This window comes from Nicotiana tabacum, chromosome 22 (assembly GCF_000715075.1).
Source record: "Nicotiana tabacum cultivar K326 chromosome 22, ASM71507v2, whole genome shotgun sequence".
Classification (NCBI taxonomy): Eukaryota; Viridiplantae; Streptophyta; class Magnoliopsida; order Solanales; family Solanaceae; genus Nicotiana; species Nicotiana tabacum.
In genome coordinates, this window is record NC_134101.1 from 217,828,302 (window position 1) to 217,845,041 (window position 16,740).

Sequence of the window (16,740 nt, forward strand, 5' to 3'; positions counted from 1 at the left end):
ATTAAACAGGTATTTCTCTACGGGGGAGGAGCAAGAAAATAAATTTAAATAACAAACCAATAATTCAGCAAATGAGAATAAGAGAAGGATCATTTAACAGTATGTTGAAGTAAATGATCACAGAAAGAAAAATTGGGGCAAGAGAAAGAGTTAACGAAGTAGGTTTATGATTGCTTATGATAAAAAATGATGCAGTTATAATTAGCTATTTATAGATGTAAAATGGTCTCTAATCATGACACGTGTCATAGGTTAAAAGTCATTTATCAATAACCTCCCATGCAGGAGTCATTTGGCTAATTCCCTGAGCCACTTCATAATCTTCCATGCATGAAATCATTTGTCAAAAGTATTTTGAGATATTGCCAACACTTTGTACTAATGGAAAAAGTTATTGCAATTCATGATATATTTATCTCAGACATGAAACAAAAAAAATGAAAAACACTCTCTTGTTACATATAGGAAGTACATCATGACAAAAAATAACATAAAAAAGAAAACTCAAAATAGGAAGTATCTCCTTGTTGATCACAATCACAATTATTGAAAAACAGAAAAATAATAATAATAATAATAATAATAATAATAATAATAATAATAATAATAATAATAATAATAATAATAATAATAATAATAATAATAATGATGATGATGATGATAACTTTTGCAGTTCGTACTTCTGTTGACTTGGCCTTCATCAGAATCCCAAATTGACAATGAATATGTCCTTCATATACTTTGCTAGAAATGGCCGAACACTAAAAAATATGTGAGGTCTTTAGTAGTAAGGTGGTGGTGGAGATGGATAATTCTCTGTGTTCTTCGATGATGGAAAAGAGTTGTAACTAGGATGTTCTTGGTTAGGATACTTAGGTAATGGCAAATTTCGAGAACGGTACGAGGCAACTGCTGGTAACTTGAAGTAAGGTTTTGGCAGTGTTACCTTAGATCCATAGTTGTCTTTTGACACTGAAGGTACGTTGTTGTAATCTTTGGGTACCGATGGAACCTTGTTGTAAGAATTTTGAGGACCTGAAGGTATCTTGTAGTAATTCTTTTGCATAGAAGGTACTTCGTAAGTATCTTTGTGAACATGGTCTGGGACTTGAGGCACATGATTGTAATTATCTTTTGGTACAGATGGAATTGAAGGTATTTTGTAGTAGTCTTTTGAGACTGATGGCACCTTACTATAAGTATCTTCTGGATCTGATGGCGCCTTATTATAAATACCTTTTGGAGCTGATGGCACCTTAAAATAACTACTTTCTGGAACTGATTGTACTTTAGTGTATGTACCTTTTGGAGTTGATGACACCTTAGAATAACTACTTTCTGGAGCTGATTGTACTTTAGTGTATGTAGTTTCTGGAACTGATGGCACCTTAGTATATGTACCTTTTGGAGCTGATGGCACCCTAGAATAAGTACTTTTTGGAACTGATGGTACTTTAGTGTATGTAGTTTCTGGAACTGATGGTACCTTGTAATAGTTTTTTGATGGTGATGGAACTTTAGAATAACTACTTTTTGGAACTGATGGTACTTTAGTGTATGTAATTTCTGGAACTGATGGCACCTTAGTATAAGTACCTTTTGGAGATGATGGCACATTAGAATAACTATTTTCTGGAACTGATGGTACTTTACTGTATGTAGTTTCCGAAACTGATGGCACCTTAGAATAAGTACTTTCTGGAACTGATGGTACTTTAGTGTATGTAATTTCTGGAACTGATGGTGCCTTGTAATACTCTTTTGATACTGATGGCACCTTAGAATAAGTACTTTCTGGAACTGATGGCACTTTGTAATAGTCTTTCGACACTGATGGAACCTTGCTAGATGTGTCTTGTGGAACTGATGGTACCTTATATTCAGATCCTGGGGAATAAGGTTTCTCTTGATTCATAGTTTGCTGTGGAGAATCATCATAAGGTGTATAGGCTGCAACAACACTTGTGGCAACCAAGCAAAATGTTATGGCATTCACAAGTTGATGTCTTTTTGAGTTCCCCATTTAGTCAAACACAATTCCCTCTATGGATATTTTTTGGAACTTTTGGCTTTTAATGTTTTATGCTTAAAGATAGTTTCTACCACTTTATTTATAGCACGATATAAGTCCTATTCAAAATAAAATAAATCCCTCCCCTCCTTGATCATTGATCCTATAAGTGGTTGCCCACAATGTAGTTGATGGTTCTCTTGTCGTGGATGCCTTTTGACACTATTATATTTTTAAAATAGCATACACAACAAAGAGAAGATTAGGGTTCTTTAATTTATATGATTAATACAAAATCTTAAATTAACTAGCAGATTGAACTCTTTCAAGAACGAATTGCTTGCACGTCTAGCTACCGTTTTGGATAGCAATTTGATTTATGGAATATACGCTTCTTTTATATAACATTTATTGACATATCTTTTCTTTTATATAACATTTATTATAGAACTAAATATATTATTTATTCGATAACAGTAATAGCTAGATTGGACTTCTATTTTTCTTTATCGATGCATCTCTCTAGACATCTATCTATCTCCCCAAAAACTATGTCCAAGTTTTGGATAGTAGTGTATCTCCATTATTGGTCATGCCCTTTGAAAAAAGAAAATGATAAAAAAGTCGATGCCCAAGATTTGCGTTGAAAGGAGATATATAACTTAAATTAGCAGGCAATTATGCAAATAGAGGTTTCTTTTTTTTTATTATTCTTGGCGGAACTTTTTACTAACCTGATAGAAGAATGTGAAAGGTTAAGCATAATATACCATTTTAAGAGCTATAGGTGTGGTAGGGTTTTACTATACAAAGACAGCCACCCAAAACTTGGTAATAAATCTTACTACTTTTTACCTATCTGCTTTTGTTCAAGCATTATTGGGGGGTTTTCCATAACATACGGATGCCAATTTTAGCTTAACATTATCTATTTTTATTGTTTTCTCAAACTATTTAAGCCAAGTAAAGATTTAGAATTCGTCCACCATCCCTGTAGATAAAGGTCTGTCTCAAATTTTGTCAGATTGTGCAGCGGAAGCAACAAGAAGTAAACTAAGGGTATACAAAGGAAACCAACAAACTGCACCAACCCGATTATCCGAGTCAAATCGGAAAAAAAATCCGACTATGGTTTGGTTTGATTTGGTTTGATGTTGGAAAAAAAAAATCCGGTCATAATTGGTTTGGTTTGGTTTTAACTAAAGAAAGTCAAACCGAAACCAAACAAACCCGACATTATATATATAGAAATTTTAGATATATTTAATATATAAATATACTTATTGTGACGTAATTTATAAATATTTCTTACAAAATTTCATAATTTTATCTTTTAAGGTATTATTTCAAGGTTAGACTTAAAACTTTTGAATGTTCCAATAAATTTTATAGCAATTAATATTAGGAAATTAAATAATACTAACAAATATACAAACCAAAATCAAATCAATATTAATGCTAACAAAAGGCATTCAATTCAATACTACGAAACGGAATGTATTGAATATCTATTTTTTATTTTGCAATAATTTAGATAAAAATGCATAACCTATTTTTATTTAATCTTTAGTGTTTAGTCATGTAATCAATACTCCCTTATTAGTCTGCTTATTTTAGCATGATTTAGTACTTTTAGGTTATTTTTATTTTTATTATGACTTTTTAATTAGCAATATTTATATTACATAATTTTATTATCTTTATTGTTGAATATTTTAGGATAATGTCATGACAAATCTCATATTTTGTATTATTTTCTTGAAAAATACTTTATATAGTTGTATCTTACTAGGATTAAAGAATCACAAGTTATATATTTTGTTCTACGAAGATTTTACCGGAAACAAAACCCGAATAATCCGAAAACCCGAGAAAAACCGAGATTGAAAAACCCGAGTTTTATTGGTTTGGTTTGGTCTTCAGATTTAATAATCCGACACAATTGGTTTGGTTTGGTGATTGTAAAATCCAAACCAACCCGACCTATGTACACCCCTAAAGTAAACATAATGAATTGAATTTCAATTAATGATTAAAAACATCGATGAAAATTACCATCTACGCCTTCTTAAAATTAAGTTTAGAAATGAAACCTTAATTAAGTCGAGTCCTTTACCACCAAGACTTGTAGTGGTATTAATCAGAGTGGAAACGCGGTAGGTGTGACTTCAGTTTTCACTGTCCGTCTTCTCTTCTTCTTTCAATCCCCCATATGATAGATAAAATAATTTGAAAAGATTAAATCAGGTCCTTAAGTTATGGTACCTTGTAATACTCTTTTGATGGTGATGGCACCTTAGTTCTGATCGAAATATTCTTAAATTGTTGGATAATTTACTAAGAAGCAGCTTATGCCATACAAAATGGGCTTGAGCTTGACAAGATGATTCTGAGAAGATTTCTCAAGTCCCAAAAGTATTCTTCGATCATTCGGAGTGAACAAGGCAAGTAACTTACTATAATTAGTCAAAAATATACTCACAGAGTCAATTGATTACAGTGTCAGTGTATATGAATTGAATTCACCAAAGATAATATAGTGGTGGGATAGCTGAGCATAGAGAGCTCTTTGGAACGAGACCATCTGCTTCTGTTTCCATTTCAAGTGCCTATATGTCATTCATTCTCAAACCAGAACTGATACAAATGCAACTTTATATTTTAATATAGATTGTTCTTTAGCAAAAGTAGGGGTACCGTCTGCGTACACACTACTCTCCCCAGACCCCATCATGTGGGATAATACTGGGTATGTTGTTGTTGTAGTACTGTTCTTCAGCAAGAAACTGAGGACCATTATTAGTATAGCTTAATGGCAATCTTAAACGAACTTGGCACGAGTAGATTCTCATTGCACAAAGATTCAAGATCAGCTTTTTAAACCGAGATGCTATACAAGGAGAATCTCAAGGAGATGTGATACAACCAGCTCCTTGGAGCGAGAATCACTTACCCCTGCTGTCAGTTCAAACCGCTGGAGGTAGCCAAGAGGAATTAATCATGTGATGGAATGGGATCTAGGTACCAAATGGACTTTCACAGTGGATTTTTCTTCCTTTGCTACCTCATAATATAATAATTCTACTTTCCGCAATGAGCAAATGCTTTGAAGAAATCAGACTCATGGCAGAGTCCACCATCCGGAAAAATAGGAACTCCCCATAGACTCTTTCAATGACCTGCTATAGAATATGAAAAAAATGAGAAACTATTTTATGAAACTTTGATCAAGAATGTCAGCTGACAAAAGTATAGAATTGAGAAGTGCTTAAAATGTTGTACCTACAGATTAGTCAAGTCCACATTACAAACAGCCGGATTGTTTTATCTTTAGTTAGCCACATAGCTTGGGCGATATAAGAAGGTCCTGTCTCATAAACATGGTTTTCTAAATGGAAGGGAAAGAAATTTTCCCTGTATAAAGCAGTATTGGCGGGGGGGGGGGGGGGGGGGGCTGTTTAAGGCCATAATGTCGCAGGAGAATAATCAAGCTCTCAAGCGCATGATTTGACACAATCAATCCTTCTACTCCAGCTTCTAAAGATACGTTAAACTTTTCAAAGACGAGAGGTCATTTAAGTTTGATTCGCAAGAGATTATCCAGTCCAAAATCTTATTTCAGCATGTGGGCTTCTATAAGCTGCGATAATTCTCCTGCATACTCTCTTGAGCATACCTCACTTCTGTAAACAAATTAGGCCATACCATAGACAGCAAAAGCTTACACTACTTTGTGTTCGCTAACTTATGCAAATCCAGAACAACTCAAGTTATAAAGAACGGCTAAATTTGTACACCAGATACTCCAATCATTCAAAGAAAGCGTCTGGAGACCTGTGTCTCAAACCACTAAGTTTCCAGCAAAAAGAAGATCGCACACTGTTTCTTCGTTAGACATGTCTGTAGTGCAGCTTTCAGATTTAAATTTCTTCTTTTCTTTCCTATAAGATTGTACTTTATCAAATAAGCCATTTCTTTCAAGACCATTCAATAGGACACAGTAAGTACTTAATGCCATATTTATCCCTCGCTTTCTCATGGTCTCAAATATTTCAAGTCCTTTCTCAGCATTGCCACAAGTGAAGTAGGTGTTTATTAAAGCAGTATATACAGCAGTACTCTTCTGCTGATCAGGTAAGATGCTAAATAACTTTTCAGCAGAAGTCGGCTCTCTAGTGCAGCCAAGCCGATGTATCAGAAGAGCAGTTAGTTCTGACCCTAATGATAGTCCTGCCCCAACCACTGCTTCAACAATGTCCACAACCCTTGAAAGTGAATTTGTTCTAATAAGTTCGCCAACCAACATGAGATACATAATTCTTTCAATGGTTATGCCCAATTTCACACTGAACTCAAAGGCCAAAAAAGCACCATTTACTCTACCACGGTTACAGTTTACCTCAACTATAGTTGACACTATTCCAGAATCCAATTTGAGACGCTTACTCATCAAGCTATCTAGTAAGTAATCAACAGCAAAAAGACTTTGCTTCTTCAACAAGTACAAAATCATCTTATCATCCAAAGTGAGACAAGTAGTTTCAGCGGTTCCATCTGATCTGTCAATCTGATCATTGTTGAACTTTTCTAAGGACAGATGACGGTTGACATCCCTGAGTAGCCGATCACTCACCCCAGCTATCTTCAACTTGAGAAGAGCCTCTTGATAGACAGAATAACGCAGAACAAGAAACTTCTCCTTCATGTAGTGAAGAATTTTCATCATTGTTTGCGTTTCCCCAGCTTTGCAGCATTTTTCCACTAAAATGTTGCATGCAGCTTTATCTGGTTGAACCCCTGCATCTTGCATTTTACTGAAAATCTCGAGAACTCTATCAAATTTTCCTGAAAACCAGTTACGGTACATGTACAAATAAGATTCTTAATAGCTAAGCAGTCACAATGTAGCTATCAAAGCATGAATTCGAAGTGACAGTAATCTAATTCAAGATCATAATCACTTATTTTATATATAGCAAAGACAACTTGGAGTTCGAAATTATTATCTTTCTGTCACTCATTCTTTGGCGAATATTCTAATGAGTCAAAATTGTGGAAACTGCAGTTTTGGATATTGACATTATATGGTCTTTAAAATTAAATTCATGCATAGTGTCTCATAAAAGGATATGGTTTTCCAGACTATTTATCCAAATAAAATGGTGTGATATAAGGGAATCTTATGCGCAGACAACAATTTTATGTTAGGAAGTGAAACAATCACATCCACCACAACGATTGACATAGTAGGTAATGCTGAGTTGCACAATGACCGGATGAATGTGTTCACAATTTGAAATCAAAATTTGCAACTTGTTAGAATTATTATCAGCTTCTTTTTTTTCTTTTCTTTTTTTCTTTTTTTTGGTGAGTTGGAATTACAATCAGCTTCCTTTAGATAAGAGGAAAAGTAAAAAAAACACACGAAAAGAAATTTGTCACCATCAGTTAAAATCATCAAACACTTAGATTAGAAATATCAGTCGACCAACATCCCTGCCATGACAATATGTTATATCCTACTAGTTTGAAGCCAGTCAACTCCTTTACCATAGATAAATTAGTTGTTTGCATTACTTTCTAGGAACAGACGAAGGTCTTTTAGAAGCAAATGGGCATTTAGAAAGCCAAAAATGCTTGACAAGAAAATTTTAGCACTCCTTTATATGAAAAAACAGTCTAATTGCACATTCGAACAACGAAAAAGCAAACTCAGCAGTCTGGAAACATATTGTGTTGTCTTGCGATTTTCTCAACAGATGGTGCTTTAATGATGCAATCAGCTCGTTGTTCATTATCAGACATTCTTGAACTAATTGGAATATATATCTTTCATGTGTAAATGTTTATTGGATTTTTATATTATCTCCAAGTCTACTGTGTATTGACAGGGGTTTTAGCCTCTTCAGCTGCAACTAAGATTACACGGCCAACCTACATTCTGGTATCAGCGCTTCTCTTAGACGTCTAGCACTCAAAAACAATGATACCCTAAGCACGACTCTCCTAACAGAAGCTCCCATCCTCTGACCAAGTAGAAAAAAGATATTCAAGAAATACAACAACAACCCATGTACGTAGACCTTACCCCTACCCCGAAGGGATAGAGAGGCTGTTTCCGGGAGATCCTCGGCTCAGAGACATTCAAGAAATACACAGACCAAAAAAAAATTCTTCTTAGAGAAGCTGAGAAAAGAAAGTTTGTCACTGATTGCATACCAACACTGCTCAAACAGCAACATCTTGCAACACATTGCCCAACATATCTGTTCACACTTCACACCACGGGTCCAAACTGGGACCAGTTCCCCACCCCCTCTAACTCAAGGAAGATATCAGAGTAGTTATAGAATATGTTATGTGTGACGTACTCGGGTCAGACTTATCACTTATGTACCCATGGACAGTCCATGTGCATAGGCTATAGAGACTTCAGAACATAGAAAACCAACTATTCCACAACTAATAGAAAGGTTGGATAAACTTAATTCTACACAAGCTTGATAAAACCAAACATAAATGTTGTCTTCCCCAAAAGTGTCTTGCGTAACTTTGTTAACTATTTTTTCTAATCTTCATTTTGCATCTTAGTTTGATAGGGCACGAATTTTGAGAATACATAGAAGACTTTTGAATCTCGTGGTCTTAAACTTAAGGTGTGTATAACATATCAAAGATATCCTTTGAATCTTGTGGCCTAACATCAAGGGTAAAAAGGGAATGTTGGAATTAAAGCTTACTAAAATTTAAAAGTGAATCCTTTTTTAAACAGACAAAAAAGGAAAGTTGGAGACATAAATTGAATTGGAGGGAGTCTAAGCAGTCTGGGAAGCAAGAAAAGGTTTGAGCGGGCTCTTCCTTAAGTACACTACTTGAGCTAATTCAATGTCCCCAAAGATAACAAAAAAGAACAAGCAGATCAATCTAACACTGAAAAGATATTTTTCCTCTATCTTCTCTCTCAGCGCACGATAGAGTGCATGTGCTAATGTACGTTGGCCAGCAATGGGGACGGGCAGACTGAAGAGATATGCAACCACGATCCAGCTGGTCGATTACACGGGGACTAGCAGCAACACTCAAAGTTCGGGAATACAGAGTACTACAATCAAAGATGCAGGGAAAACACCAATGGAACAGTGGCCGACATTGTCAACCACGAAGGAAGGTATGAAAACTCCTCCTTCTAAGGTAATTAGTAGTGAGAAATTAGCTTCTGGAGCTCCGATGAAGAGTGTAAACCCTCTCTAGTAAAATTGAGGCAATGAAAGGAATCCTATAGAGATTACTGGAGAATTGGGTGCAACTGGGGATAAAGGGGCGGCGAGCAAACCTCAAGGGAAATTGCCAAGTGTTGATGTAGAGATAGGTCAAAAGCAATGGGCAAATCTATTTATAGGAAATCGACTTGCAGCAAAGGGAATGGATCTGATTTTTATCGCACCAACTCTCAAAAATGGTGAAGTAGTTGTTGAGCTCTGCAAGGAAGACGTCGAGGAGCAAACTCAAAAGTGGAAGCAAGCTCTAATCATCTATGTTGTTCGAGGAGCTCCAACTATAGGAGCCATGGAACGATTTATTGCTTCAGCTTGGAACTTCGCCACAAAACCAAAAGTGTACTTCCACAATGATGGATACTTTGTGGTAAGATTCAATTCCAATGATGACAGAGATGAAGTGATGTATTCAGGGCCTCACATGTTGAACAATAAGCCTATTATTATGAAAGTGTGGTCTGCTGATTTTGATTTAAACAAAGAAGTTCTACAGACCATCCCAGTGTGGGTCAAGTACCCTAACCTTCCTCTGAATTGTTGGGGAAATAAGTCATTGAGCAGGATCAGTAGTGGCTTGGGGATTCCTTTATATGCTAATACTTGTACTACTCAACTGGATCGGATCTCCTATGCTAGAGTGTTGGTTGAGATGGATGTAACAAAAGAACCGTCTAGATCTATCAAGGTGACTGACCCTAATGGGAGGGAGTTCATGTAGGAGGTAGTGTATGATTGGGTACCTGAATTCTGCCACAAATATTTGCAAGTAGGTCACAAGTGCAAGTCAGGTGACCAGCTAGGACAAAATCCTAAACCTAAGAATCAGACGCAGAAGTAGGAATGGCAGCCTAAACCTGTACTAAAAGTGCAGGAAGCTCAAGCCCCTACAGCTGACAATGGTCAACAGGAGATGGCAATTCCTAGTGCGGGAGAAAATGGCAGCACTAGTCTTGTGAATCCAATTTCAAGACCAACCAGAGGAGATGAGGACCAAGCATGGCAAAAAGTTATAGGGAAATCAGCAGCCAGGAGCAGAGAGAGACAAGGAATTGATACAATCAACATGATCAATGGCTTTAATATCCTAACAGAATCTAGACTGCAGCTTCCAGTACCAAGGCAAATGGAGGGAGGAACGAGTAGGCAGAGAAGTAATACAGGGCAGGATTCTTCACAATCCCTCTTTATACCTGTATGAAGCTGGTCACATGGAATATAAGGGGACTAAACAAGACCCCTAGACAAAAAGAGGTCAAGTTGTTCATTAGAAGTAATAAAGTTAATATGATTGCACTATTAGAGCATAAAATAAAAGAGCAAAAAGCCATTCAAGTAACCAGGTAAATCGCTCCTGGATGGACCAGGTTAGCTAACTATGAGTATAGTAGTAAAGGAAGAATCTGGCTACTGTGGGATACAAATGAGGTAGACTGTAAGGATTTGGGAAGATCATCCCAGTTCATACAAGCTTCAGTAAGTATTAAGAGACTGAATATGAGGTTTACCTTTACAGCTGTGTATGGGTTGCACACTTTAGATGACAGGAGAAGTTTATGGAGTGACCTGACAAGCCTACAGGTTGTACAACAAGGTCCATGGTTGATAATGGGTGACTATAATGCTATTCGATCAGGAGAGGATAGATCAATTAGTAACCTTGTGCAAGAAATGGAGATTAGAGACTTTAAGAATTTCATTGCAGATACTGGACTGGTAGAAATGAAGACCAGTGGGAGAAGCTTTACATGGACTAATGGGCACACCTACAGCAAGATTGATAGAGCTTTGGTTAATGCTGAGTGGATGTTGACTATGCCACACCTAGAAGTATGGGTAATGAATCCATCCTGCACTGATCATTCCCCACTGAGCACAACAAGAGTACAGTGGCTCTGAAGCTAGGAGATGCTGATATAGCACTTCTTAGCAAGTATGAAGAGCAGATACACCCAAAACAAGATTAGAAGATTAATTAGGGGCAATGGGGATCTGGTGCAAACAAAGCAAGGAATTGAAGAGGAAGTGATAGGGTTCTATAGGCAGTTGCTAGGCTCTTCAGCTATAGAACTGCATGCTATCAACCCAATAGTGATGAGGGGTGGCCCATTGGTGAATAGAGAACAACAATTACATCTGGTGGCAGATGTCTCTAAAGATGAAATCTACCATGCTTTGACAGGTATTAGTGACACCAAAGCTCCTGGTTGTGATGGCTTCAATGCATTATTTTTTAAGAGCTTGCCCTGTGAAAGGAGATACAGTTACAAATGCTGTGATGGAGTTCTTCTCTAAGTACAAATGTGTACCAGCCTATAAACTGCGCAACAATTACCCTTGTACCTAAGGTGCGCAACCCTTCCAGAGTCACTGAATATAGGCCAATATCATGTTGTATATTACTATACAAAATTATATCTAAAGTGCTAACAAATAAACTTCAAGGAGTGATGGATGGTCTGGTGGATAAGAATCAGTCAGCCTTTGTGCCTGGTAGATTGATACATGATAATATACTTCTCAGCCATGAGCTAGTGAAAGGTATGCTAGGAAAGGTGTATCCCCTAGATGCATGATGAAAGTGGACATGAAGAAGGCTTATGATTCTGTTGAATGGGGTTATCTGCAACAAGTGTTGACAAACCTGCAGCTCCCAGGGAAGTTTGTGCAATGGATTATGAGGTGTGTGACAACTATCTCATATTCCATCATCATTAATGGACAACCTACAACACCATTCAACGCTAAGAAAGGTTTGAGATAGGGAGACCCCTTGTCTCCTTATCTATTTGTGTTGGCTATGGAGTACTTGACTAGGCTTCTGAAGACACTCAGGAGGGATCCTAACTTCAACTATCATCCTAAGTGTGCCAAAATGAATATTGTCCAACTCAATTTTGCTGATGATTTACTGCTCTTCTGTAGGGGAGACATCATATCTGTGCAACTGTTGTATAAATGCTTTCAGGAATTCCCAAAGGCCTCAGGACTAGTTGCTAATACTGACAAAAGCTCTATTTTCTTTGGAGGAGTAAGTACTTATATTCAACAGGAGATATTGCAAGTCTTAGGCTTCTCAAAAGGGACCTTACAAGTTAGATATCTGGGAGTGCTCCTAAGTACCAAAAGACTATCATTAGTTCAGTGCCAGCCTCTCATTGAGAAGATGTTAGGGAAAATCCAGTCTTGGACTTCAAGGTTTCTATGTTATGCAGGGAGAATACAACTCATCAAAAGCGTCCTATTCTCTATTCAAGTATTCTGGTCCCAGGTATTTCTGTTGCCAAAGAAGCTGATTCAACTAATTGAGACTGTATCAAAGATTCCTATGGACTGGAGGGGTGGAGGTATCAAAGAAAGCGCTATTGGCTTGGGACAAACTGTGCCACCCTAGAGCAGCAGGTGGACTGAACTTACTTGATGTAGGAACATGGAATAGGGCAGCTGTTTGCAAACTCCTATGGAACCTATGCAAGAAAAAGGACAAGACGTGGGTTCAATGGATTCACATTTACTACAAGAAACATAACTCTTTGTGGGGTGCTGAGCCAAAGCAAGCCTCTTGGATTGTTCAAAAGATACTGAAAGCTAAGAACTACTTTGAGAAAGCTGGATATACAGAAGAGGATGTAGTAGGAATGGACAAGTTCTCCATAAAGGCCATGTATATGCAGCATCACAAGTGTGGACAACAATGTTGGAATGGCAAGGGATACACAGACAGGTGATGCCATGGGCAAACGAGGTAGCATGGGCTGAGAGACACTACAAGGGAAGGAGCTCAAAAGCTGAAGTATACAGGTTGACGCCTGCCGGCAGCTTGTACTATATTTGGAAAGAAAGAAATGGCAGAATATTCCAAACAAAGCAAAGGTCAGCAGCAATACTTAGTAGATTAATAACACAAGATGTACATGGTCGAGGGGCTTCCAAGCAGAGATTACAGAGAAGACTAATGGATCTTAACTACTATCCTACTGTTCAATTAGATGTTTAAATAGTAGGTATAGCAGTTAGTAGGAGGGAAGGAAAGACGGGTAGTTGAATCTGGGACTGTTGTCCAGATCAGGCTAGAAACAGAACAATGTGTAAATATTACTGGTAAATAAAAAAAAATTAATTACCCAACAAAAAAAAAAGAACAAGCAAATCGCTCTCACCAGAACCAGCAAGATGCTCCATGAGGACAGTGTATGTGTGGCAGTTGGGAGAACAACCAGATTGAAGCATCTCCTTGTATATCTTGGCTCCTTCCTTAACTCGATTGTGATCAAATAAAACTTTCATGTATGCAGTGTAGGAAATAACATTAGGAACACATCCTTTATCTTTCATCTCCTGCCACAATTTAATTGACCCATCAATGTCCCCATGGTTGGAAAGCCAGTGAAGAAGGGATGTATAGGTCACTGCATCTATCTTGATTCCTTTGTCTTGCATCTGCTTATATATATAGTTCATGGACGAAATCCTCCCAGCTTCCCCAAAAATATCCAACATAGTCGTGTAGGTAAAGTGATCATGCTTAAACCCTTTCAACTTAGAGGCCCAATTGAAAAACAACCAGGCCTTCTCCATAGGGGGATGAGTCTTGAGAACTTGATTAACTGTGTAGGAATCCCATTTTATGGAAAGCCCCATCAACTGCTCTTGAGCAGAATCCCAACTTGAAAATCTCAGTATATGTGATATTCTTGTAATTGTATCCCTCATGAAAACTTTAGGGAGATCTACGTCTTGTTTCTGAATTGATCTGGTAGACTTGCTCACAGGTCGATTACCTTGTCGGACAGATCTCCTCTGTTTGGATTGCGCGAAGGAATGTACATGGTTAATAATAATTCTGCTAAACCAAGAACAGCTACTGACAGAGGAGCACAGAAAAGGCTGGAGCTTGTTGAAGAACCGTCGGGTACCAAGAGTAGCAAACATTGTTTGGGTCCAGTTGTGACTTGATGGAGTGAGCTTTGACTCGTGTGACTCCAGACTACATAATACAAAAGCATTCTAACCTGCGACTTGAGGACTTGATTCGAAGGATTCCAACTGCCAAATGATAAAGATAAAACAAATTACTTACAAGAAAGAAAATATTTCTAGTTTCTCTTTTCTCCCACCAATTTGAAGCCTTAATTATAATCTAACAAATTCCTAGAAGAATTCAAATACATGGTGCATTCAATAAGTCTTTTACACGAACTGGTGCATTTGGAGGTTTAAAAAGATAGTCCATCTATACCTCAAGCAATCTCTCCCATTTTATCTTCAATGTCTGCTGGCTGCACCCTCTGTTGAATTTGTTCATTTATAATGTATCTTATATAATTGCACATCCATCTTGATATCCACATATCTATGATAATCATCCTGAATTATGTCGAACTTAGAGGCCCCAGCACTCACTCGTGCAAAATATTGCTGGTCTCACAACCTTTTCTATAGACTTGCCTGTCACATTATTTTTAATGAAAAGAACTTGCCTTTCACACTGATAGGTCTCTTCTCCATTTCAACTACCACAAACACGACTATTACTACTACGCCTTAAACTCAAACAGGTAGGGGTCAATTATATGAATTCTTACTATCCATGTGACTCCATTTAAGCTCATCTCAGTCCAATGATCTTCTCCATTACAATTATCGTTTTTAATTCTGTGTTGGCTTCATCTATTATGTCGTTTTCTTGGAATGCCGAGCATGCATATCTAAAATTGCTAAGGCACCACAATTGACAATCCTTTCTAGCTCACTTCACCCTCATTCTTCTTAGTCCTTACAGGACTGAAGTTTGCACCATTTTAACTGGTACGACCTTTAATAATACGACCATAAAGTAGTTATTACAAACAAAGTAATACTCACTGCTCGTAAACAAAAGTAATCAAGCTACAGCATTTTAATTGAATAGTCAAATTCATAAGTTTTTCTTACTCTCGTGAGAAATCAAACTATAAATAAAGTGATGAGTTTAGATTTGTAACGAGACTTGGCTGTGATATCTGAATCAGTATCAAATAAAAATATGTAATTTGCAAATTGAATCGAAATTATTATTAATGTGAAATGTAACTCCTGATTTTTTATTTGATGCAATCATTAGTCATTCTTTTGAGTCGAGGGTCTTTCGGAAACAGCCTCTCTACCTTCATTAGGCAGGGGTAAGGTCTGCGTACACTTCACCTCCCCAGACCCCACTTATGGGATTTCACTGGGGTTGTTATTGCAGTCATTAGTCATTCTAAAACATAATAATTCTTTGAGTTTTCATGTTTTGAAAATCATCGATGTCCGCATTATTAGTTATGCTTTCAAACAGAATTTCTTTCTAGTCAATCCACAAATGTGTTCACAACTCCGAAATGAATTTCCTTCAATTTACAACTCATATAAATTTCTGAAATTCACAACTCAAAAATGAATTCACAACTCAGAAACAAATCTCATTCAACTAAAACTTACAAATTAAACCAACTTAATTTCAACAACTAACAAGTAGAAATAACACGTAAAGCTCAAAAATCACAATTCAAATTCATTCAATTTACTCTCGAGAGAGATATAAAGAACTCACCAACTCCCTAAATAGTTTACCTTGACTACCTTTGAATCGATACACTACCAGATTTAATTATTTCGAAATTCCAATTTTTTCAGCAATTAACAAGGTAACTTTAGAAAAACGAAAAGCAATCAAATCGAATTTATTTGTTTTACCTTTTCTCTTTCGGTCGCCGGCGACGGGACTGAGAAGGCAATGGCCGCGACTTGCTTTCAGCGGCGACGGCAAACCAAGCTCCAGTAGCGCTCAACGCTATCTGAAAGAACTTTCTATATAGCTCAACGGAATACTAACTTCAACACTTCTGCGTTCCAAACCTCAGTTCAACGGTCTCTGACAGAACCCCTGGTTTCCTTTTTATTAAGCAGAGATTCTTAGCTTTTTTTCAAGTAGTAATTATTTATACTTACTATACACAATTGAACGCAATAACTTTTAATATATCTTGATAATGTGAATAATCATTACATTATTAGTGTGCATAAAATGTACTAACTTATTATGTAAATTGAAAGTGTAAATTCGTTTTTAATTATTAGTCCAATTCTTGAATTATAAGAAATTAATTCCTTTTTTAGTCAATCAACTAGCAATAACAATTGAAGTTGCCCCCAATTATGGTTAAACTAGTGAATTTACAAATTTTAGTCAATTTATAAGAGATGTCAAACATATGTATTAAATAACAACAGTATTCCTTTTGAAGCATTCATAAAAGAGAGCATAAAAAATAAGTGTTCTTTTTCTCGTACAACTATTGTCTATAATGCCGATGTTATCCTTTGTTAGTTTTTAACTTTCTCCTCTTTCATTTCTCTTTCTATTTCTTCCATGTTTTCCCATTCCATACATGTATTATTGTCGTACCCCTTAATCTTTTATCGATTTCTAAA

At 36.7% G+C, this 16,740-nt stretch overlaps 1 protein-coding gene across 1 annotated transcript; it reads right to left on the minus strand.

Annotated features, from left to right (window-relative positions):
- Positions 1-5,610: 5,610 nt before the first annotated feature.
- Positions 5,611-16,248, minus strand: LOC107829424 (pentatricopeptide repeat-containing protein At2g01390). Its single transcript, XM_016656890.2, has 3 exons — positions 16,003-16,248; positions 13,446-14,331; positions 5,611-6,856 (listed from the first exon to the last, which is right to left on the minus strand). Exons 2-3 carry the CDS (start codon positions 14,215-14,217, stop codon positions 5,853-5,855), a joined length of 1,776 nt encoding a protein of 591 aa, XP_016512376.2. The 5' UTR covers positions 14,218-14,331; positions 16,003-16,248; the 3' UTR covers positions 5,611-5,852.
- Positions 16,249-16,740: the final 492 nt, after the last annotated feature.